Source organism: Balaenoptera acutorostrata, chromosome 8, assembly GCF_949987535.1.
Source record: "Balaenoptera acutorostrata chromosome 8, mBalAcu1.1, whole genome shotgun sequence".
Lineage (NCBI taxonomy): Eukaryota > Metazoa > Chordata > Mammalia > Artiodactyla > Balaenopteridae > Balaenoptera > Balaenoptera acutorostrata.
Window position 1 is genome coordinate 41,976,122 of NC_080071.1, and position 26,288 is coordinate 42,002,409.

The following is a 26,288-nucleotide window of genomic DNA, read 5'->3' on the forward strand; positions in this document are numbered from 1 at the left end:
GTTGGCTCTGGCTCTCTCTTGGGACATAAAAGTTGGTGACAAACATATCTGGAGTACTCATCTGAAGGCTGACACCTTGCTTGGGATATTAGCACCAAGACCTGGCCCCACCCAACAGCCTGTAGGCTCCAGTACTTGGATCCCTCAGGCCAAACAACAAACAGGGTGGAACACAGTCCCACTCATCAACAGACAGGCTGCCTAAAGACCTCCTGAGCTCAGAGCCACCTGTAGACATGCCCATTTACATGGCCCTGCCCACCAGAGGACCAAGACCCAACTCCACCCACCAGTGGGCAGGTACTGGTCCCTCCCACCAGGAAGTCTATAAAATCCTCTAGACTAGCCTCACCTACCAGGGGGCAGAAACCAGAAGTAAGAAATATACAGTCCCACAGCTTGTGGAATTGAGTCTACAAACACATCAGAACCTACCCTGGGACCAGCTGGTACCTGAAGATTGGGTGATGAGAGGGGGGTGTACTGCTTGAACACATAGGACATCCCCCACAGAGGGACACTTCTGCCAGGTCAAGAAACATAACTAACCTTCCACATACATAAAAATACAAATAGAAGTTCAGACAAAATGAGCTGGCAGAGGAATATGTTCCAGACAAAGGAACAAGATAAAACCCCAGAAGAACAACCAGTGACATGGAGATAGGCAGAAAGAGTTCACAGTAATGACCGTAAAGATGATTCAATAATTCAGGAAAAGAATGGATGCACAGAGCAAGAAGTTATAAGAAGTTTTTAACAAAGAATTATAAAAAATAAAGAACAACCAATCAGAGTTGAAGAATACAATAACTGCAATGAAAAATACACTAGAAAGAATTAATAGCATAAGTGAGAAAAACAGATAAGTGAGTTGGAAGACAGAATGGTGGAAATAACTGCCTTGGAACAGAATAAAGAATGAAAAGAAATGAGGAAATCTAAGAGACCTTTGGTACAACATCAAATGCACCAGCATTTGCATTATAGGGATCCCAGAAGGAAGAGACACAGAGGGCCTGAGAAGATATTTCAATAGATAATAGCTGAAAACTTCCCTAACATGGGAAAGGAAGCAGTCACCCAAGTCTACGAAGTGCAGAGAGTACCATTCAGGATCAACCCAAGGAGTAACATGCTAAGACACACTGTAATCAAACTGACAAAAATTAAAGACAAAGAAAAAAATATTAAAAGCATTGAGAGTAAAGCAACAAAACATACAAAGGAACCTCCATAATGTTATCAGCTGATTTTTCAGCAGAAACTCTGCAGACCAGAAGGAAGTGGCATGATATGCTTAAAGTGATTAAAGGGAAAAACCTACAACCAAGAACACTCAGCAAGGCTCTCGTTCAGATTTGACAGAGAAATCAAAAGTTTTACAGACAAGAAAAAGCTAAGAGAATTCAGCAACACCAAACCAGCTTTATAACAAATGCTGAGGACCTTCCCTAGGCATAAAAGAAAAAGCCACAACTAGAAACAAGAAAATTATGAATGGGAAAGCTCACTGATAAAGGAAAAACATCCAGTAAAGGTAGGAAATCATCCACACACATATATGATATCTAAATCAATAATCGTGAGAATAGGAGAGTACAAATGCAGGATACTGGAAATGCATTTGAAATTAAGAGATCAGCAACTTAAACCAATTATGTATATATATAGATAGCTATATCAAAACCTCATGGTAACCGTAAAACAAAATACAGATATACACACAAATAAGAAAAAGGATTCCAAACACAAAATTAAAAATAGTCATCAAATCACAAGAGAAGAGAACAAAAGAGTAAAGGCAGAAAAATAGACCTACAAAAACAAATTCAAAACAGTTAACAAAATGGCAGTAAGAACATACATATCAATAATTACCTAAAACATAAATGGATTAAATGCTCCAACCAAAAGATGTAGACTGGCTGCAGGGATACAAAAACAAGACCCGTATGTATGCTGTCTACAAGAGACCCACTTCAGACCTAGGGACACATACAGACTGAAAGTGAGGGGATGGAAAAAGTTATTCCATGCAAATGGAAATCAAAAGAAAGCTGGAGTAGCAATACTCATATCAGACAAAATAGACTTTAAAATAAAGACTGTTACAAGAGACAAGGAAGGACACTACATAATGATCAAGTGATCAATCCAAGAAGGTATAACAATTACATATGCACCCAACATAGGAGAACCTCAATACATAAGGCAAATACTAACAGTCATAAAAAGGGAAATCAACAGTAACACAATCATAGTAGGGGACTTTAACACCCCACTGTCACCAATGGACAGGTCATCCAAAATGAAAATAAATAAGGAAACACAAGCTTTAAATGATACATTAAACAAGATGGACTTAATTGATATTTATAGGACATTCCATCCAAAAACAACAGAATACACTTTCTTCTCAAGTGCTCATGGAACATTCTCCAGGACAGATCATATCTTGGGTCACAAATCAAGCCTTGGTAAATTTAAGAAAATTGAAATCGTATCGAGTATCTTTTCTGACCACAATGCTATGAGACTAGATATTAATTACAGGAAAAAATCTGTAAAAAATACAAACACATGGAGGCTAAACAATACACTGCTTAATAACCAAGAGAGCACTGAAGAAATCAAAGAGGAAATCAAAAAATACCTAGAAACAAATGACAATGAAAACACGACGACGCAAAGCCTATGGGATGCAGCAAAAGCAGTTCTAAGAGGGCAGTTTATAGCAATACAATCCTACCTTAAGAAACAAGAAACATCTCAAATAAACAACCTAACCTTACACCTAAATCAATTAGAGAAAGAAGAACAAAAAAACCCCAAAGTTACCAGAAGGAAAGAAATCATAAAGATCAGATCAGAATGAAAAAGAAATGAAGGAAATGATAGCAAAGATCAATAAAACTAAAAGCTGGTTCTTTGAGAAGATAAACAAAATTGATAAACCATTAGCCAGACTCATCAAGAAAAAAAGGGAGAAGACTCAAATCAATAGAATTAGAAATGAAAAAGGAGAAGTAACAACTGACACTGCAGAAATACAAAGGATCATGAGAGATTACTACAAGCAACTCTATGCCAATAAAATGGACAACCTGGAAGAAATGGACAAATTCTTAGAAAAGCAGAACCTTCTGAGACTGAACCAGGAAGAAATAGAAAATATGAACAGACGAATCACAAGCACTGAAATTGAAACTGTGATTAAAATCTTCCAACAAACAAAAACCCAGGAACAGATGGCTTCACAGGCAAATTCTATCAAACATATAGAGAAGAGCTAACACCTATGCTTCTCAAACTCTTCCAAAATATAGCAGAGGGAGGAACACTCCCAAACTCATTCTATGAGGCCACCATCACCCTGATATGAAAACCAGACAAAGATGTCACAAAAAAAGAAAACTACAGACCAATATCACTGATGAACATAGATGCAAAAATCCTCAACAAAATACTAGCAAACAGAATCCAACAGCATATTAAAAGGATCATACACCATGATCAAGTGGGGTTTATCCCAGGAATGCAAGGATTCTTCAATATATGCAATCAATCAATGTGATACACCATATTAACAAATTGAAGGAGAAAAACCATATGATCATCTCAACAGATGCAGAGAACGCTTTTGACAAAATTCAACATCCATTTATGATAAAAACCATCCAGAAGGTAGGCATAGAGGGAACTTACCTCAACATAATAAAGGCCATATATGACAAACTCACAGTCAACATCGTCCTCAATGGTGAAACACTGAAACCATTTCCACTAAGATCAGGAACAAGACAAGGTGGCCCACTCTTACCACTATCATTCAACATAGTTTTGGAAGTTTTAGCCACAGCAATCAGAGAAGAAGAAGAAATAAAAGGAATCCAAATTGGTGAAGAAGAAGTAAAACTGTCACTGTTGGCAGATGACATGATACTATACATAGAGAATCCTAAAGATGCTACCAGAAAACTCCTAGAGCTAATCAATGAATTTGGTAAAGTAGCAGGATACAAAATTAATGCACAGAAATCTCTTGCATTCCTATACACTAATGATGAAAAATCTGAAAGTGAAATTAAGAAAACACTCCCATTTACCATTGCAGCAAAAAGAATAAAATACCTAGGAATAAACCTACTTAAGGAGACAAAAGACCTGTATGCAGAACATTATAAGACACTGATGAAAGAAATTAAAGATGATACAAACAGAAGGAGAGATATACCATGTTCTTGGATTGGAAGAATCAACATTGGGAAAATAACTATACTACCCAAAGCAATCTACAGATTCAATGCAATCCCTATTAAACTACCACTGGCATTTTTCACAGAACTAGGACAAAAAATTTCACAATTTGTATGGAAACACGAAAGACTCTGAATAGCTAGAGCAATCTTGAGAAAGAAAAACGGAGCTGGAGGAATCAGGCTCCCAGATTTCAGACTATACTACAGAGCTACAGTAATCAAGACAGTATGGTACTGGCACAAAAACAGAAATACAGATCAATGGAACAGGATAGAAAGCCCAGAGATAAACCCACGCACATATGGTCACCTTATCTTTGATAAAGGAGCCAAGAATATACAATGGAGAAAAGACAGCCTCTTCAATAAGTGGTGCTGGGAAAACTGGACAGCTACATGTAAAAGAATGAAATTAGAACACTCCCTAACTCCATACACACAAATAAACTCAAAATGGATTAAGGGCCTAAATGTAAGGCAGACACTATCAAACTCTAAGAGGAAAACATAGGCAGAACACTCTATGACATAAATCACAGCAAGATCCTTTTTGACCCACCTCCTAGAGAAATAGAAATAAAAACAAAAATAAACAAATGGGACCTAATGAAACTTAAAAGCTTTTTCACAGCAAAGGAAACCATAAACAAGATGAAAAGACAACCCTCAGAATGGGAGAAAATATTTGCAAATGAAGTAACTGACAAAGGATTAATCTCCAAAATTTACAAGCAGCTCATGCAGCTCAATATCAAAAAAACAAACAACCCAATCCAAAAATGGGCAGAAGACCTAAATAGACATTTCTCCAAAGAAGATATACAGATTGACAACAAACACATGAAAGAATGCTCAACATCATTAATCATTAGAGAAATGCAAATCAAAACTACAATGCCATATCATCTCACACCAGTCAGAATGGCCATCATCAAAAAATCTACAAACAATAAATGTTGGAGAGGGTGTGGAGAAAAGGGAACCCTCCTACACTGTTGGTGGGAATGTAAATTGATACAGCCACTATGAAGAAAAGTATGGAGGTTCCTTAAAAAACTAAAAATGAACTACCATATGACCCAGCAATCCCACTACTGGGCATATACCCTGAGAAGACCATAATTCAAAAAGAGTCATGTACCACAATGTTCATTGCAGCTCTATTTACAACAGCCAGGACATGGAAGCAACCTAAGTGTCCATCGACAGATGAATGGATAAAGAAGACGTAGCACATATATACAATGGAATATTACTCAGCCATAAAAGAAACAAAATTGAGTTATTTATAGTGAGGTAGATGGACCTAGAGTCTGTCATACAGAGTGAAGTAAGTCAGAAAGAGAAAAACAAATACCGCATGCTAACACATATATATGGAATCTAAAAAAAAAAAAAATTGGTCATGAAGAACCTAGGGTCAAGGTGGGAATAAAGATGCAGACCTACTAGAGAATGGGCTTGAGGACACGGGGAGGGCGAAGGGTATGCTGGGACAAAGTGAGAGAGTGGTGGTGTATATATGGACATATATACACTACCAAATGTAAAATAGATAGCTAGTGGGAAGCAGTCACATAACACAGGCAGATCAGCTCGGTGCTTTGTGATCACCTAGAAGGGTGGGATTGGGAGGGTGGGAGGGAGGGAGATGCAAGAGGGAAGATATGGGGATATATGTATATGTATAACTGATTCACTTTGTTATAAAAACAGAGACTAACACACCATTTTTAAGCAATTATATTCCAATAAAAATGTTAAAAAAAAAATTAAGGTAAAGAACAAGGTATTTAAAAAAAAAAAAAAAAAAGACACATGCACCCCAATGTTCATTGCAGCACTATTTACAAGAGCCAGGTGTTGGAAGCAACCTAAATGACCATCGACAGATGAATGGATAAAGAAGATGTGGTACATATATACAATGGAATATTACTCAGCCATAAAAAGGAACGAAGTTGGGTCATTTGTAGAGATGTGGATGCATGTAGAAACTGTCATACAGAGTGAATTTTGTCAGAAAGAGAAAAACAAATATCGTACATTAACGCATATATGCGGAACGTAGAAAATGGTACAGATGAACCGGTTTGCAGAGCAGAAATTGAGACACAGAAGTAGAGAACAAACGTATGGACACCAAGGGGGGAAAGCAGCGGGGGGGTGAGGGTGGTGGTGGTGGGATGAATTGGGAGATTGGGATTGACATGTATACACTGATGTGTATAAAATGGATAACTAATAAGAAAATAAGTAAATAAATAAACTTTTTTTTTTTTAAGTCTATAAACAATAAATCCTGGAGAGGGTGTGGAGAAAAAGGAACCCTCATACACTGTTGGTGCGAATGTAAACTACTGTGGAGAACAGTATGGAGGTTCTTGAAAAAATTAAAAACAGAGCTACCATATGATCCTCCAATTTCACTCCTGTGCATATATCTGGAGAAATCCATAATTTGAAAAGATACATGCACCCCAATGTTCATAGCAGTGTTATTTACAATAGCCAAGACATGGAAGCAACCTCAATGTCCATCAACAGATGAATGGATAAAGAAGAAGTGGTATATATATATATATATATATATATATATATATATATATATATATATACAATGGAATATTACTCAGCCATAAAAAAGAATGAAATAATGCTCTTTGTGGCAATATGGATGGACCTAGAGATTATCATACTCAGTGAAATAAGCCAGGCAGAAAAAGACAAATATCATGATATCGCTTATTCATGGAATCTAAAAAAATACATACAAATGAACTTATTCACAAAACATAAATAGACTTACAGACATAGAAAACAAACTTATGGTTACTAAAGGGGGGGGGTAAATTAGGATTTGGGGATTAAAATATGCACACTACTATATATAAAATAGATAACCAACAAGGACCTGCTGTATTACACAGGGAACTATACTAAATATCTTGTAATAACCTGTTATGTAAGAGAAATTTTAAAAAGAATATATATAAAACTGAACTGCTTTGCTGTATACCTGAACCTAACACAACATTGTAAATTTACCGTATTTCAATAAAAAATTTATAATTAGAAAATGTTAAAAAAATTTTTTAAATGTTTAAGTGACATTCATAATTTTAACGTCCAACTCAACTGCTCATAAACCAAAGTCTTAAATCATTTTTTTGGTGCTTCAAAAGAAAAACTACCCATACTTCAGACAAAATGTCCTTGCAGAAAATAATTTGTCCCTAGGGAGACAGGTGTTACTAACTCAAATATTGTACAACGAAATGTCTGAAGCTATCATACTTTTGATATATAACAAATGCTCATCTTAAGATAACCATTATACTGTTGATTTCCAGTTTATTTATCCTTATAAGTACATCATCTGGCAGCATATCCTAGTAAAACTTCACATCATTATGTTCTCCTCCTAAGAAAAATTCTACCTTGTTCATGATAATATAAATCACGATACAGTTTGGATTTTTAAAAACCCCAAAACATATTTCACCATGAATTTCTTACACAAGACAACATGAATATTAAACAAAATATTGTTTAGAAGCCCTGGTTTTTACTACTGAGGAAAGGATCCTATGAAAACCATCATTATTATCACATGGAAAACAGATTTGATGTCTTTGGGAAACTAGGAAAACTTGCTCTTCTTAGGAATAAAAGCCAAATATTTATTTAAGTAATTTTTCTATTTTCTTTGTTTTTCATAACTGAAAACCTGGAGGCTGTTGAACTAGAAGCTAAGAGCAAATTATATTACAAGGACAAAGTGTATTTAATCAAAATGGTTTGTGAAGTTAGCATTTAAAAATGAAACAGAAAAATATGATAACAGAACTAACTCAACCAAATATGGGCTAAAAATACCTTTGTCAATTGTCTCTGGGTAACAATTAAATATTACAAATAAATTAGAAAAACCAAAATATAATCACAAAATTCAATGGTCTTATGATAAAAGGGTTCTTCTTTTTTTTTTTTTCTTTTTACCATTCCTTCTATTTTAGTTCTGGCTTTTGTCTCCTCTGCCTATTTTAATATATGAGTATCCCCCAAGATTCTGTATTTAGCCCTTTGCTTTTTTTTTTTTTTTAACTCTATACTACTTCCTTGCAGTCTTTCATCTATTCCCATCACATCAGCTCTTCTTCCCCTCTTCATGCACTCCTCTCAAACTGCCAGCCTGCTGAACATCTCCAACAGATGTTATACATGCCAAATGTGTCTGCAACAGAACTTCTTTCCTTCAAAGCAACCAGTGTCCGGATTTCACTCTGTTTATGACTTTACCATTCTCCAAGTTACTTGGGCATAAGGCTTTAGATTTTTTTAAAATCTTTTTCTTCGTTTCCACACCATTCTCATAAGTCCTCCACTGAAGATCAACCAATTCAACTCCTGAAAATCTTTCAGTTTTGAGTGGTCTTAAATGTCACCTTAGCGATACTTTGTTTTGTCCCCCTATATGGGATACCTGTCAGAAAGCCTATGAATATGCTTTAAAGTATAGATTACAGTACCTAGAGAAAAGGTTGGTTCAGGGTCCAGAGAAGCTTGCAATTCACCATTTCCAGGAAACTCAAATATGCAGACTGGATCACACCCTAACTGAATAAAAATGAATGTATCTAGTGTACACACATGCTATAGTTAAAGGTTGTGCGTGTTTATCTTTGCATCACAGGTATAAAAAAAAAAGCAGAAAAGACTATGTTAAATGACTTTCGCCACAATGACTACATATTAGGCTTATCAGTGACTACATTTCAGCCTCAATTTTTTAAGATTTAAATTTCTGATTCAATGATCAATGGTTATGTTCCCTACTAAATTTTTCATATCTTCATTGTGGCCCTTAACACATTTATAATACGAGTTTTCTTGTCTGTCTCCTAGGGCAAGAGTGTTCTATACAGGATTACATTTCATTCTTTTTTGTATTTCCAGCACTTAACACAGTGCCTGATCCAAAATGTGTGTTGGATGAATTAACTTATATTGACTATTAGCCAATAAAGTTATGGTGACTTTTCTATTACTAAGAATAAAAAGATACTGTGCTCAACTGTGTTATTAAAAATTGGAATGTAAAAGGAGTTAACTTTTTTCCAAATAAAAATAGAAACAGTTCTAAGACTCCTTTTTTATATTTATAAACCCTTTTTAATCTGGCCACTCTTTGTCAATGTCTTAAAACTTCAAGTATCAATATTTGAGAGTTGGCTTCAGCCTCCTTTTAGTACTGCCAATTTGTTCTTTCCTCAAAAATTCATCAAATCTTATTCATTGCTCCAGTTCAAAATATAAATGTGCATATTTGAAATTAACATTTAATATCCAAATATTCTAAAATAATAATTGTTAGACTAATCTCACTAAAAGACCAACTAGTTGAGGTTTTCAATACCTTCTTCATGTTTGTCTTAATAGAAGAATAAAGGAGAAAAAGATGTAAAAGCTTACAGGAAAAAAATCCATTTGCTGATTAAAAACAATATTCAAAATCAATGAAAATATATATTTTTTAAAAATTCACTGTTTTGCCGCAGAACCAGTTAAAGCAAGATCTTTGGACTTAAAATAGTAATGTCTAAAATTCAAATGTAGGGCATTTATATTTTTGTGATGTAAACTTCTTTCATCCCCTGAACTTAGGTCTATTTCAAACACAAATTCCTTGGTTGGGGATTTTTAAAGTATTTTTTTGGAAACCAGCAATCACTATCTGCCAAACCTGATGCAGTATATATGGTACAGAATAGGGACAATGGATGTGAGATACAAAGATAATCCACAAATAGACCCAACTCCGCGGAAATAAGAACAAAAGAGGACCAGGAAGAAGTAAACAATCAACCTCATCCCAAAAAGACTGGGAAAGACACAGGCCACCTCCATTTATGGAAAGAGCCTCGAGCCAATTGTATTTGACTCTCAGACAATAGGCATTTTAATAAACACCTGGATTACCTAGCTTTGAAAGTAAAAGAATTATGAACAAAAACGCTCTAAGATTACAAACTTAAAAAAGGAAGTGTCAGTAGTATGCAGCATTTGGCAGAGATCTTTGGAGGCTTGAGTGTGCATTTGTGTATGATGAAACTGACCCAGAACTGTCTTTGTGAGGCATGGGGATGAGGAGTTGGCTCCTCCTATAGGACCTACTGAGTCAGTCTCCTGAGAGGCAGAAATGGACCAGCCATTCATTCAGACCTGCTTCGGTTCCTTCATCTTTATTAGATGATTGCAAACCTGTTTTGTTTGTTTGCATTGGTTGATTTCAAAAGTCAATCTATTTGCTTTTAATCAGCAAAATTACTCTGTCCTCCAGGACCATGGCAGAGAATATGACCTCATATATTTCACTACTTCCAACTGTTATCAAAATCAAAGGTACAAAAAGTAACATTCCCAAAGGATGATAGCCTAAAAAATATGTAGTTTATTCATCTCTGTAATTTGCCTAGATTTTAATCCTGGATCAAACCAAAACATCATTCATTAAGCTGAAAAAATATGTGGACAGTATTTTTGTGGTGTGTGTGTGTTTGGACAAGTTGCTCTACTCCAATAAAATTGCTTTTACTGAATTGGGCTGTGTTGTGATGCCCTCTGCTTACTCGCTTTTGGTTTTATGGGTGAGATATATTGCGGAAGTTGTCTCTCACATCACTCAGCCAGCCCTTCATAAGCCCCAAGGGAGATTTCCTCAGACCCTCAGTGCAAGGAAGAGCTTTGCCTCTCCTAATCAAATGACACATTCTTCTTTTATAGACCATTCAAGTCTCACGAGTACCTGCCCATGTAAGGAAATTTATTCAATTAAGTTTTCATTTTCATTTTAACTTCTTTTATCTCTTCTCAAATGAATTTAAAATAAGAACACTGTAAAAGACTCACCATTAAAGTGGAATGCTTTTAGTTAAATATATATATGTGTATATATTCTGTATGTTTCCAGAGAGATGAACCAAACTACGGCCTCTGTAGTTTCCTGCCTTCTTAAAACAATCAGGTCTCCTTGAAGGGACCACTTTGTAACAATTCTCCTAGTTCTAATATTTCACTTCACCTCATCTTTTGTGCATAAAATCGTATCAGTTGGCTGCCCTTGACCAACTTGGGTCCTCAGTCTTCTTGATCAATGATTCCTGGCCTGAAAATTTCTAACATCGCCATGTGCCTGCTCTTTGTCTGGCACCCATCTCTGTCCTGAGTCATCTTACCCCAAGCTGTGCATCAGCTACACCAGCTGCCTCTACCTTGATCAATCTGGCAAACAGGAAGAAATGGCCAAAACAAAAAACAAAAAAAAAAGAAAGCAAGACTTACAAGTTTATGAGAAAAAAAAAGTCCTAAAACTCAGTTTGATTATACTTTACCTAGATACCTTTAGAAATCCAATTTGCTTTTGTGTATTCATGCACTTTATTTAAAATGTAAAATATAAATGCCATTCAGAAATTTTAGATACAAATGAATTCATAAGGAGATAATATTCTAGTAAATGCTCTCTTTTCTCTGGATATTACCTTCAGAAAAATCTACCCTGAAATATAGACAATTTAAATATTATCTTCAAAAAACTGTTATCCTCACTGGACAGCCATGTGTAAATCAATGAAGTTAGAACACTCCCTCACACCATACACAAAATATAAACTCAAAATGGCTTAAAGACTTAAATATGAGACATGACACCATAAAACTCCTAGAAGAGAACATAGGCAAAACATTCTCTGACATAAATAGCACTGATGTTTTCTTAGGTCAGTCTCCCAAGGCAATATAAATAAAAGCAAAAATAAACAAATGGGACCTAATCAAACTTATAAGCTTTTGTACAGCAAAGGAAACCATAAACAAACAAAAAAAGACAACCTATAGACTGAGAGAGAATTGCAAATGATGTGACTGACAAGGGCTTAATTTCCAAAATATACAAACAGTTCATACAACTCAATTTCAAAAAACAAACAACCCAATCCAAAAATGGACAGAAGACCTAAACAGACATTTCTCCAAAGAAGACATGCAGATGGACAACAGGCACGTGAAAAGACGCTCACCATCACTAATTATTAGAGAAATGCAAATCAAAACTACAGTGAGGTATCACCTCACACCAGTTAGAATGGGCATCAGCAAAAAGTCTACAAATAATAAATGCTGGAGAGGATGTGGAGAAAAGGGAACCCTCTTGCACTGTTGGTGGGAATGTAAATTGGTGCAGCCACTATGGAGAACAGTGTGGAGGTTCCTGAAAAAACTAAAAATAGTTACTGTCTGATCCAGCAATGCCACTCCTGAGCATATATCTGGAAAAGATGAAAACTTTAATTCGAAAAGATACATGCACCCCAATATTCATGGAGGCACTTTTTACAATAGCCAGGACATGGAAGCACCCTAAGTGTCCATCCACAGATGAATGGATAAAGAAGATGTGATACACACACACACACACACACACACACACACACACACACACAATGGAATATTAGTCAGCCATAAAAAAGAATGAAATAATGCCATTTTCAGCAACATGTATGTAGAGATTATCATACTAAGTGAAGTAATTCAGACAGAGAAAGATAAATATTATGATATCACTTTTATGTGGAATCTAAAAAACAATACAGATGAACTTATTTAAAAAACCCAAACTCACAGACATAGAAAACAAACTTATGGTTACCAAAGGGGAAGTGGGGGAGGGATAAATTGGGAGTATGGGATTAACAGATGCACACTACCATATACAAAACAGATAAACAACAAGAATTTACTGTATAACACAGGGAACTATATTCAATATCTTGTAATAAACTGTAACAGAAAAGAATAGAAAAAAGGAATATACATATATACACATATACACACATATATATATATGTATAACCAAATCACATTGCTGTACACCTGAAACTAACACAATATTGTAAATCAACTATACTCCAATTTAAAAAAAAACTGTTATTCTCAAGCCACCCAGTACATATATGCACTTGCCATCAATGTGTAGGTGGAAGAGAAGCAAATTCTAATATAAGCTCAAAAGAAACATTAATAGAAAAATAACAAGTGAAAAAAAAAATTTAAGAACTGTTTTATTTCAGATTATCAAAGTTTCTTTAAGGAAGCGGTCACTCAACAGTTACTTCCTAAGTCATTCTATAAGGTTAGCATCACCTTGATAGCAAAGTCAGAAAAAAGATAATAAAAGCAGAAAAAACAACTACACACAAATATCTCTCACAAATATCAATGTTAAAATCCTCAACAAAATACTAGCAAACCAAATTCAGTAAAATATTAAAAGAATTATATACCATGACCATGTAGGATATATTCCTGGAATGCAAGGATGGTTCAACAAATGAAAATCAATCAATGTAATACACCACATTAATAGAATGAAAGGAAAAAGCCATATGATTATTTCAATTGATGTAGAAAAAGCATGTGACCAAATTCAACACCTTTCATGATAAAAACACTTAACAAACTAGCAATAGAAGCAAATGACCTCAACATAATCAAGGGTTACTGTACTGATAAATACAGTGTCATGTTTAGATTAATAATCTACGTCAAGGAAACTAGACTCATTAAAAATCTCCACAAGGAGTACTTACCTGCCAAAATTTTCTTGAATTGTCTAAACCATACGTCACAGTGGTCTTCACTTAAATTAATAAGATCAAGTGTAGAATCCTTTAATTTATTTTGTTCCTTTTTCAAACATATGAAGAGTGTGATTCCTAATAAAGTACCACTTCTCTGCTGTTTAACTGAATAACGCCGTTTCAGTTTGACAGAGAATATGTCTTTGAGTTCAATAAATTCTTCTTTATGTAGAAAATTATACTTGGAATCACCTGAAAAGAAATTAAATTTTCCAATCAAAACCACTGTGTCTATATCTTATATGTATGAATAATAAATAGTGAAAACCCAGAAAATCTTTATCATCTGTTATTTTACTGATTATGCTTTATGTCAAGTCCTGTATGAGATGGGGAGGGGAAAAAAAAAAAGGAAAATTGGGTCAATTTTCTCATAAATAGAAAAAATGGAAGGGAGTCCCTGCCACACAAGGCCTAGGACATTCAGAATCTGAGAATATTCAATGCATGAAGAATTCCAGGAACATAAACAAAGCAACATTTCAATAATAATAAATTAGTATCATGCAAGAGGCTTCCTGGTACTTACAAGGACAGAGTAAAGTAATGGAAAGAAGAGAATTCACTAACAGAAGTGAGTTTATGACAGGTTGTTGAAGGCAACATGTAAAGGAAAGAAAATTTACATTCTAGGTAAAGTAACACATATGCAAAAAGGAAACAGAGGAAGATTACTGTGAGTAGAAAGCATTATGAATTCCTGCTATTCTAAAAAGAGAGATCCACCTGAATCTTACTATAGTCAGACTTTATTTTATAGTGGCATGAAATTTTACTGGCTATGCTTAAACACAGGTCAGAAAATACTTGTTGTGATAATGGACTATTTCAACTGACTCTCAAAGTAGAAGTGTTTTATACTTTAAAAAAAGTACTTTCAAAACTTCCACTCTGGCCAACATGGAATCACAGGGAATGCTTTTACCTTCTGCCTGAAACAACTAAAAGAGCACACCAGAGAAAGGAAACATCAGTTTCAGACATGGGACATTAGGTAGCACAGGACAGTGATCCCTGAGAGAGGGAAAACAAAGAAGCCATATGATTACAAGCCGACTGTCCCAGGCCACAGGTAGGGGAACCCTGCTGGAGCCTGGTTGTCTCCCTGAGTTGAGGAGGATTGAGGAGCCAGGAAAGCCAAGATGACTTAGAGTTCACTTGGAAAATTATTATAAAAAAGAGAGCTGCACAGAAAGAGAACTCTGTAGATCTGCCCCCTGAATCTTCAGCTGAGCATGGATCAGTATATGTGTGAGGCCAGGGAAAGAATTACCCAAAGGATTAGAGAGAACAACACTCAGAGATCACACAGGTGTTTCCACCAGCCAAAGTGGAAAAATAATGAAATTCGTGGGACTTTGGGGAGAGTACTTAAAAAAGTATTGTCTCGTTAGTGAGCTGACCAAAGGCTGCTCTGATTCTACCTAACAAAGCTTAAGAGCAAGCCTCAAAAGGATTCAAGTGTTTCCAAGTAACTTAACATCCTAGAACAAAGCTCAAGAGTATTTACAGGAGCTGCAATGAACATTGTGGTACATGACTCTTTTTGAATTATGGTTTTCTCAGGGCATATGCCCAGTAGTGGGATTGCTGGGTCGTATGGTAGTTCTATTTTTAGTTTCTTAAGGAATCTCCATACTGTTCTCCATAGTGGCTGTATCAATTTACATTCTCACCAACAGTGCAAGAGGGTTCCCTTTTCTCCACACCCTCTCCAGCATTTATTGTTTGTAGATTTTTTGATGATAGCCATTCTGACCGGTGTGAGAGGATATCTCATTGTAGTTTTGATTTGCATTTCTCTAATGATTAATGATGTTGAGCATTCTTTCATGTGTTTGTTGTCAATCTGTATATCTTCTTTGGAGAAATGTCTATTTAGGTCTTCTGCCCATTTTTGGATTGGGTTGTTTGTTTTTTTGATATTGAGCTGCATGAGTTGCTTGTATGTTTTGGAGATTAATCCTTTGTCAGTTGCAGGACATGGAAGCAACCTAAGTGTCCATCAACAGATGAATGGATAAAGAAGATGTGGCACATATATACAATGGACTATTACTCAGCCATAAAAAGGAACAAAACTGAGTTATTTGTAGTGAGGTGGATGGACCTAGAGACTGTCATACAGAGTGAGGTAAGTCAGAAAGAGAAAAACAAATACTGTATGCTAACACATATATATGGAATCTAAAAAAAAAAGAAAAGAAAAGAAAGAAAATGGTCAGAAGAACTGAGGGGCAAGATGGGAATAAAGATGCAGACCTACTAGAGAATGGACTTGAGGATACGGGGAGGGGGAACGGTAAGCTGGGACAAAGTGAGAGAGTGGCATGGACATATATACACTACCAAACCTAAAACAGATAGCTAGTGGGAAGCAGCCACATAGCACAGGGAGATCAGCTTGGTGCTTTGTGACCACCTAGAGGGGTGGGATAGGGAGGGTGGGAGGGAGGGAGATGCAAGAGGGAAGAGATATGGGGACATATGTATATGTATAACTGATTCACTTTGTTATAAAGCAGAAACTGACACACCATTGTAAAGCAATTATACTCTAATAAAGATGTTAAAAAAGGAAAAGAAAAAAAAAAGAGTATTTACAGGAATATGAAAATATTTAGCAACTCTAAATGGTAAAATTCACAATTGCTCTCATTCAATCAAAAATCACTACACATGTAAAAAGGCAGATAAATACCAGCCATGATAAGAGACAAAGAAATCAATAGAAACAGATGTAGAAATGGTACCAGCGCTAAAATAGCCCCAGGAAGCAGAGGCCCTCTCTCAGCTTTCTTAGCCCTTAAGCAGGCATAAAGATATTCTCAGACTGGAGCAAAAATTTTCAGGTGCTTTAAGAAGTTCTTTCTCTGCATTCTCAGGGAGTTTGGGGGCCTTTCCCCACCATTCGGCAAACAACAGCCCAATTGCTCACAAAGCACATGTACCACTGAAAAAGAAACAAAGACAAGTTCTTCTCTCAGTGTTTATGGCAGTGGGATAGGGTGAACCCAAGGGCATATTTTCAGGCCTGTCATTTCCTCAGAAAGCTCAAGCTTCAGGTCTGCATATTGTCTACTTCTATTGTCACCCAGTGACCTAAGAATCAATACCCTCAAAGTATCACTTCAGTGGGAAACATTTATATATTCTAGAAAATAAAACAGTCATCACTATTACTACAATCATCACTTAATCAACAGAGTGAAAATAATGTATCATCAGAAGCCAAAATGTCCCACGTGCCTTCATGAACAGAGTGAGTCAACCCACCCACTTTTCTGTAAGTACTAATGGATTAACCCATGTTGGTAAGATTGACTTTTCTCTAGTTCAATGGCCCTCAATCTCTTTGGTCTCGGAGCCCATTTACATTCTTAAAGACTGAGGGCCCCAAATAGCTTTTGTTTATGTAGGTTATATCTATTGATATTTACTATATTAGACATTAAAACGGAGACTTTTTTAAACACAAGAATACAAAGCACACACAGCATTAGCCATCAGGGCAAAGATGTCACCACATATCTCAGCCTCTGGAAAACTCAACTGTACCCTTGAGAGAGAAGAAGAGTGAAAATAACAAGTTCTTAATAAAATTATGAAAATAGCTTTGAACTCACAAACTCCCTGAGAGGGTCCTAGAACACACTTTGAAAATGCAGCTTTAGCATATTTTAGATTGTTTGTTCCCTTTGATCATATAATAAAGTTAGGACCTTTTACAGACTCAACTTTTCAATTAACTAAAATTCTTGTTTCCACTTGAATACTCCAAATTGGTACAGAATGACCAGTGAGAGTTCCTCCAATCTGCCTCCTTTGTTACAATATCCCAATAGCTTTGAAAATAACCTTTCTTTCTTATAACAGCACAGTGTTTCAAGCTCATCTGGTTTCCTCAAGGAGCCCTGGTTCCTTCTCAGGAAGAATATCTTAGAAACTAAAAGCTGGACAGTATGTGTTATATACGAGGGAAACCAAGCTCTTTCACAGTAAATCATCATTAAGATATCTGGAGCTGGTGGGCTTAGTACAAGTTATTTGCACTTGTTGAGCAGCTAGGCATATGGCCAGGGTCTCTAGAACAGTTGGGAGGGGCCAGGGAGATCTTACATCCTTCCTCTACCTTCAAGAATGGAATGAAGCAGGCTTTCAAAGGTCCCGACAAATCCTCACCCTGTGGAATGTACTGTCTGTATGGCAAATGATACCTTGTGAAGTGTAAAGAAACTGGCTTCCCATATATGGGTGCTGCTGGGTGTCTGCTTCATACAGCTAAATGTTATAGGTAGGTCATATCACTTACCTACCTTAAAAGAATTTATATTCTTGATTATATCTGTGAGTACTTTTCCAAAAATCAGTTAAACAATTAATAAAGTTGAACATCTTTTATTTTTCATTTGTATTTCTTAAAAGAGTTGCCTCTACAAATGCATTTCCCTATTTCTATTTGGTTGCTTGTCTATTTCTTACTAATTTGTAGGAGTCCTTCAAATATTCTTGAAATTAATCCTTTATTATATATGCATGATATATGTTACAAATAATTTCTTCTAGCCTAATCTTATAATATTCGTTATAACCTTGTGTCTCATATCAATTTGATTATTTATGTAGTCAAACATACAGCAAATAAGAGCTCCAAAGGAGGGAAGTAGAAAGGGAGGGAAGGATCACTGAGGGAAAAAAAAGAGGATTGAAATATATACTTTTCACTCGAAGTCCTATATTAGTCTGAATTCCTTGCCGTGTGTGCTTTACTTTGGCAGTAAACAATTCAATGACTATTCCTAGTTAAAATCTCTTGCAAACTGCAAATTTAAAGATACTAAACCAACAGCCAAGATCCAACTTAGTAGTAAAAACTAGAAAAATTTATGGAAACAGGGCAAGAATACCTATTATCATTCTTACTATTCTCAATTATTCTGGACATTCTGGTCACTATCATACATAAGGAAAATGAAATAAAAACAACTGATGGTGAAAGGGGTAGAGGGAGAGCTGAAACTATAACTCTTTATAGATAGTATCACAATATATTCACAAAACTCAAAGGAATCAACTTAAAACCATTAGAACTAATAAGAATAGCCAGTAAGGAAGCTGGTTACAAATATATCAATACCTAGCAAGAAAGCATAATGGAGATAAAGAGATCCTATGCAAATTATTATCCAGGAACAAATTTAGCAAAATGATCCTGGCCTTGCTTGGGTGGAAAAGGCCATTCAAAATAAACTGAGAGACAAAGAATTGAATAAATGAAGGCATACCAAGTTCGAAGATTACATATTTTTATGCCAGTATTCTCATTATTAATAACTACTTTAATGCAATTCCAGTCAAAATCTCAATGGTATTTTTTTTTTGATGTTAAGGGGCAAGGAACCTAATCAAATGATTTGCAAATTTTCTTGGAATAAATATATTAATGAAGAAAATGTTTTAACAGTAATGAGGGGGAGTACATACCCAGTCAGATAAAATACTATTTTTTAAGACTATAATAATTTAAACATCTAGGAATAGATAAATGAATGGTCCAAAGAAATACTTGTAAATATTTTAAAAGTCACTAATGTGATAATGGTAGTATCCAAGTTCAGTGGGAAATATTCAGTAAAAGGTGTTTTAGAGCTGGTTCATCTTTAAAAAAGAAAAGAAAAACTAGATCTCTATTTCATAATATACACCAACATTCCTAGATTAGAAAGAACTTTATATAACCATAAATTAGTAAAGCCATAGCATGGCAATAAAGGCAGACATTACAGAGACTGAGATACTCAACATAAAAGTTATTTAATGCCAATAAAGTCCTAAAGACCCATAAGCAGAAGTCACAACAAAGGCCAACTGGGCATAAATATTTGCAACATATGACAGTTAAATAATCTATTTAATCAAGAAAAGAAACACTTTAGTGGAAAAGTACATAAAAGACCCAGGCAGGCATTTCACAAAAGAAGAAATGCAAATTGACCAATGAACATATGAGAAAGTTCAATCTAATTAGTAATCAAAGAAATGCAAATTAAAACAACAAGATACCATTTTTTGCCTTTTAGATTGGCACAAGATCAAAAATAATGCTCAGTGATGATGTCGGTAAAGGGAACCAGTCCCAGCACTGGTGGGAATGCAAAAATGGTAACTGCTGGAGAACAAGTTGGGAATACGTATCAAAAGATTTCAAAATGTTAATTGCAGCATTTATAATAGCAAAAATATTTGAAGCAATATTCATGTTCTTCAATAGGAGAATAGTTTTATCATAATCTTCAACTCACAAATGAGCAAATTAGATCTTTGTGTTCTAATCTGGAAAGACACTCGTGTTAAGAGGTATGAATAATAAGTGGAATAAAAGCAAGTGACAAAATAATCTGAGAGATTTGATCTCACTTTCTTTAAAAGGAGAAAACCCCAAGGGGAAAATAAACAGTGGTTACCCATGAAAAGAGAGATATGAGGGAGTGTAAGATTAATTTTTTCTTAAAAACCTCCCTCTCTGTAGTCAGCATTACATTTTATATTTTTTTAAAATGGAGAGAAGGGAAAATGCTTTAAAATATGCATATTTTTGATCCAGCAATTTACTTCCAGGAATTTACCCTAAGGGGATAAGTAACATGCACAATTTAGCTAAAAGAATGCTTACCCAAGCATTATTTGAGTGAAACTTGGAAACAACCTAAATATGAAATAACAGAGTATTGGTTCTGATAAATGAAGCACAGTCATATACCAGAATGCAGTTCAGTCATTAAAATGTAGAAATCTGACTAGAAAAGTGTCTAAAACAGTGCACCACATTTCCATTACTGTTTTGTATATATTTACTGAACACATAATGCATGTGGAATATATTTCCATATGCACATATGTATGAAGATGCATATGAAAACCTGGAAGGAAAATGAGTTTGCGATTTAGTTTGCGTATATGAATTTCTAATTTTCCTACAATGAAAGTATTTCTTTAATTAATTGAAAAAGATGATTTCCTTTGCTCATCCTAAAATAGTTCCTGCTCATAGTTTTAATTGTTAAAATCCCATTTTCTAAAATGTAAGGGTAGCTAATATTTAATGAGCATGTGCTATATCATTGCTATAAGCACTTTACATCTATTATCTCATTTAATCCTTAACCTGTGGATCTACTAACCTGAGGTAGATGCTTTTTCCTAAAAGAGAAGGAATTCAGGCCAGAGTGTTTACATAACTTGTCCACAGTCATACATCTGGTAGGGGCCAGATCCAAGATTTAAATCCAAGCAATTTGGCTGGTCTTTACCAACACTGCACATTAGTAAGGACCTTCTTCAAGTAAACACACACTCGTCTGACCCTCTGGATCTGTTTTTTATTCTAGTCAAACTTAAAACAGTAGGCAAACCATTGTTCTGTCTCTAACTAGTCTGTAGGAAAACAGCAAACCACCAAGGTGTCTTTTTTATTTATTTTTTAAAATAAATTTATTTATTTATTTATTTTTTAAAATAAATTTATTTACTTATTTTTGGCTGCATTGGGTCTTCATTGCTGTGCAGGGGCTTCTCATTGCGGTGGCTTCTCTTGTTGCAGAGCCACAGGCTCTAGGTGCACGAGCTTCAGTAGTTGTGGTGCATGGGCTTAGTTGCTCCGTGGCATGTGGGATCTTCCCAGACCAGGGCTCGAACCCGTGTCCCCTGCATTGGCAGGCAGATTCTCAACCACTGCGCCACCAGGGAAGCCCCACCAATGTGTCTTAACTGAGTAGTAGAGTTGATCCTTAAACAACTCAGGGCTTAGGGGTGCACCCTCAGTGCTGTCAAAAATCCGCATATAATTTATAGCCGTCCCTCCATATCCACGGTTCCCCGCATTCGTGGTTCCACACCCAAGGATGCAAACAACCACCCACTATTTACTATTAAAAAAAAATCTGCATATATATGGACGCATGCAGTTCAAACCCATGTTGTTCAAGGGTCAACTGTATTTCATATGAAGCTTCAGGGTAACCTTCAAGGAAATGGAAAGTTAGGTTGTAGCAACCAGGAGCTGACAGAAGTGAAAATTCTGAAAATCCCTGTAACTCTCTGAGTGGTATTTCCTGCTTTCCCTGCTCAGGCTTCTAATCTCTTCCCACATTTGCCCACGGATTCAAATTTGGGGTTTTCACATGACTGGTCTCTTTGCCAGGGTGACAACAGGAAACTAAGAGGAAGAACTACAGATTTAGAACAAACATTTTGTTTTTATTTGAAATGAAAATAAAGATAATTGATCTGTGAATAAAATAGTTTTTGTTTGTTTTACAAACTTCTAACAATATGCAAATGTTCTTCAGCACTCTCTTTTTCTCAGCAGCTATAGAGATCTCTCAGGTGCCAATTTCCTACATAGTAATTCTGGTCTATTATTCATTTCTCCAATGTTAATCATTTACATGACATGAGTAAATCTGCCCAGTTCTCTCTAGTCACAGGATACGCCTGATTTTGAATAAAACTGTTTCCTAACATATGTGAAGATGTGTATACTAGTTTTATAGAAAATTATTTTCTTCTTCTGAATATGGTCTTTAGGATTAAAACTTACTAGAATTCTATGAACTTGAATTTAAAGTGGTTTTATTTAATGGCTTGGAACTGTCTAAATATTGTTTAATCCATCATCAGATTAGATGGTGCTTGTCTATGTCTTTGTTTTTCGAAGTTCTTAAGATATAAGCAGTGGGCCAGCTGTCTCTGAGGGGCAACAGGACATTGGTTTCCAAGACTTGAAAGAGAGCTAAGGCCAAAGGGTCCTCAGGTTTCTAGGTGGAAAGCCCTCAGGCTAACCCCCAGTGAAGGCTGAAGGTTCTAGAGATCATCTGATAGGATAAGCTAAAAATCTAAGAAGGTCATTGTCTCTGCTCAATCCCCATACCAAAACACTTACCCTTTGGGACACATTTAGAAAATACAAATATTTATGAGAAACATGATTAAAGAGAGAAAAAAAGAAAATAAACCATATTCAGAGTGAAGACTACTGTTTTGGGGTCTATAAAAATTGACCACTTATCTATATCCCTTTATAAGCAATACCTTAAGAATGACTCAGACTCTCTTTATTCTCTACGTGAATCAGAAAAATACTGCTTTTGATTTATAACCTATTTTATTTGTAAATTTATAAATGCTGAAACATATTTAGGTCTTTTATCTCTGCTTACTTTTTCATCTGCAAGATAGCTGCTTCGATCCCCATACCAGCCACCTCTGTTGTAGTATACAACCAGTTTCTGCCATGTATAAAAGCAAATGTTTTCATAATGTGGCAAAAGCCACATTTCCATGCACAACCTAACACATGCAGACAGTATGTAAAAGAGGAGTTAAAAAAATTTTTTTTAATTAAAAAAAAAAACATACTTTGGGGGGATGTAGTTTAAATATAACTTTAATTTTACCTTAATGTTAAAACATAGCTTTATTGGTGAAAAATATGGTCAAACTTTATCCATAAAATGATATTTGATAATAGTAGATAAAAATATAAGAATCATTTATAGACACTTTCTCAGATTATGAGAATTAAAACCTTAGAGATGATATACATTTATATATGTTTTTCTTTGTGGCAAGTGGTTTATTATTTGAAATCCATTGGTTCATTAGGATCATATTGGTGATAGCGAGTTGTTTCAGAACATTAACTGTCCTCTCACATTACTTACATAGATGCTGGGGACCATCTGTTCCAGCACGGGATTTAAGTATACGTCTATTGGATATCATGCTATTTATTTAATTCAGCACCCACTTCCTATTGTTGTATTTTCTTGGGGGGAAAAGTCAATTTAATTACAAGGAATAAAGATAACCTCTCCTGGCAGGTTACCCTGTCACCATGAGAGCAAAGCAGGACCTGCTTAAAGTAGGTTACGGTGGTTAACAAGAAGAGTGAAACTAACAACACTTAAGAATATTTAGCAAAGGTTTAACAGAAATAGAACAGTGAATGGCACTTTTAAAAATATTACTGTAAGCCCAGGGCTTGTCTAAATCAGTCTTGGCACATCTGTCTGATGCAGACCGTAAACAGGATTAGAGATGGATTTATCTGCTTGGCGCTAATTGCGCTCACAGCTCCTGCACATGTCCACTCCTTAAAATACTGCCTGAAAAACAAGCCTGCCTGATAGATGGCTCCCACAACAGAGTGTAGACACACACTTATGGTATATTAGATGGTTAAGCAATGTGATGTCTAACAATTTTTTTTTCCAGCTCTTCAGAATTACTTATCTAATCCCCTAATTAAAAATACAAAATTCTGTTTGAATACACCACATACTGAGATAAATCTGTGAAGCAAGGGACCAATAAATTTGAATACACTTTAACTGTAAGAAGAAAACACAATTTAATTGTTAATAATCAGGTTAAAGCAGGGTTTAAACAAATAGGGCTGCGCCAGTAATTTACTGAAAAACCATCACAATGCATTACTATCCTCAAGAATTATGACTTAACAGGTTAGCATAAAAGTTTAAGTTCCTAAATACATACACTTATCAAGAGTGACAAGAAATAGAATTATCTAGTAAAAGAATTATAGAGGAAATTCTAAACTTATCACTTACTGAGAGATAAATGCCAATCCCATACCAAAAAGTCACATTTTTGTCATACCAAATAAAAAATTAATGCTCAATTTCTTATCTGCAATTTTTTTCCCACTTAGTTATTTCTATCATGTGTAAACAGCTTAGGTACTTCTCTTAAGAACTAAGCACCTGGAGATACATAGGTACTTTTGCATGAAGTCCAAAATGAACTAATCAGGCAAAAAATTAATATTATTTTTGTTTTGATGATTTGAAATACAGACAATAAATATGTAATTCTTTATTCAAAACAACATTTAATGCCTATGATACAGAGTGACATTAACAATTTTAAATTACATAGTCTCTGTTTAATCACGAATACCACATAAAATCAGTATTTTAAAAATTAGTGTAATTGAAAATTTAGGTTGACTTCCAATCATAGACAATCTTCTGTTCTAAAGCTCTTTTCTTGATGCATAATTTACTCATGTTCCATATAGCTTAGCGAGCTCTTAGAAATCAGGTTTTTTTTCCTATATCTACCATTAACAAAAGTATATCTATACTTACACTGTTGTTTTATACAGACAAATAATGGAGAAATTGGCAAATTAAGTCAATCAATTAGATATTCTCAATGTGTAGTCTCAGAAGGTATATAGGGTCAAAATGATTTTTATAATAATACTAGAGATGTTATTTGCCTTTTTCACTGTGCTGACATTTGCACGGATGATGAAAAGGCAATAGTGGTTAAAACTTCTGGTGTCACCATGAATCAAGGCAGTGACACTAAATTCCATTAATAATCGTTGCATCCTTCATCACCTCAAACTCAGTTTAAAAAAAAAAAGTTTCACTTAACTGTCCTTGATGAAGCAGTAACACTTTAATTTTTTAAAAAAACCTCTGCTCTTTAGTATATTTCTTTTTAATATTATGTATGGTGAAACAGGAAATGTGCAAAAAGCATTTCTGCTACAAATGAAAGTGACGGCTCTCTCCAGGAAAAGCACTTATACCCTTCGCATTATGACTAGCTGGATTTTGTGGAAGACCATTTTTGCTTGAAAGATGGACTAACAGACTATGGTATTCAGACATGAGTATTTGGTAAATGTGTTCTGGGAATTGAGCAAAGTGAGCCAGTCACTCAAGCAAAACAACTGAGAATATTTGTTGTCACTGATAAAATTCCAGCCTTCAAGCAAAAATTAGAATTTTGTAAAACTTGTATCTGCCACGGTGAGCTTGACAGCTTCTCAATATTTAAAGAATCTTATGATGAGATTGGCAGTGCTGTTAATGTATCTGATATTTTAAACATATTACATAAAATGTGTCAACATTTGGAAGCTCTATATAACTCAGTAGACCAAATTTTCCAAAAAGTCAATGCAGGATATTATAAAATCATGCATAATGAAAGATTCATTCAAAGTGCAAGACGGACCAATAAATTTTCAAATAGCAGACTACAAAAGGTTAATTGATGTCTTCAGATCCTGCTTTATAACTAACATTTAAGAAATTAGCACTTACCAAGTTTAACTGTAGTATCAAAGAAGGATATCCACAATTACCTGAAAACATTATTAAAATACTTCTCCTTTTCTAAGCAAACATCTGTGTGAAACTGGATTTTCCTTATACACTTTAAAAACAAGATATTCAACAAACTGAGTGCAGAAGCAATCTTGAGAATTCAGCTGTCTTTTATTAAG

At 35.1% G+C, this 26,288-nt stretch overlaps 1 protein-coding gene across 1 annotated transcript in view; it reads right to left on the reverse strand.

The window, feature by feature from the left end:
- The window catches only part of CERKL (ceramide kinase like), a 146,590-nt gene that overhangs the window by 89,376 nt on the left and 30,926 nt on the right, over nucleotides 1-26,288 (reverse strand). The window contains exon 2 of the mRNA XM_057550955.1: nucleotides 13,913-14,155. Within this exon, the coding sequence (XP_057406938.1) occupies nucleotides 13,913-14,155 (243 nt within the window). The remainder of the gene's footprint in view (nucleotides 1-13,912; nucleotides 14,156-26,288) is intronic.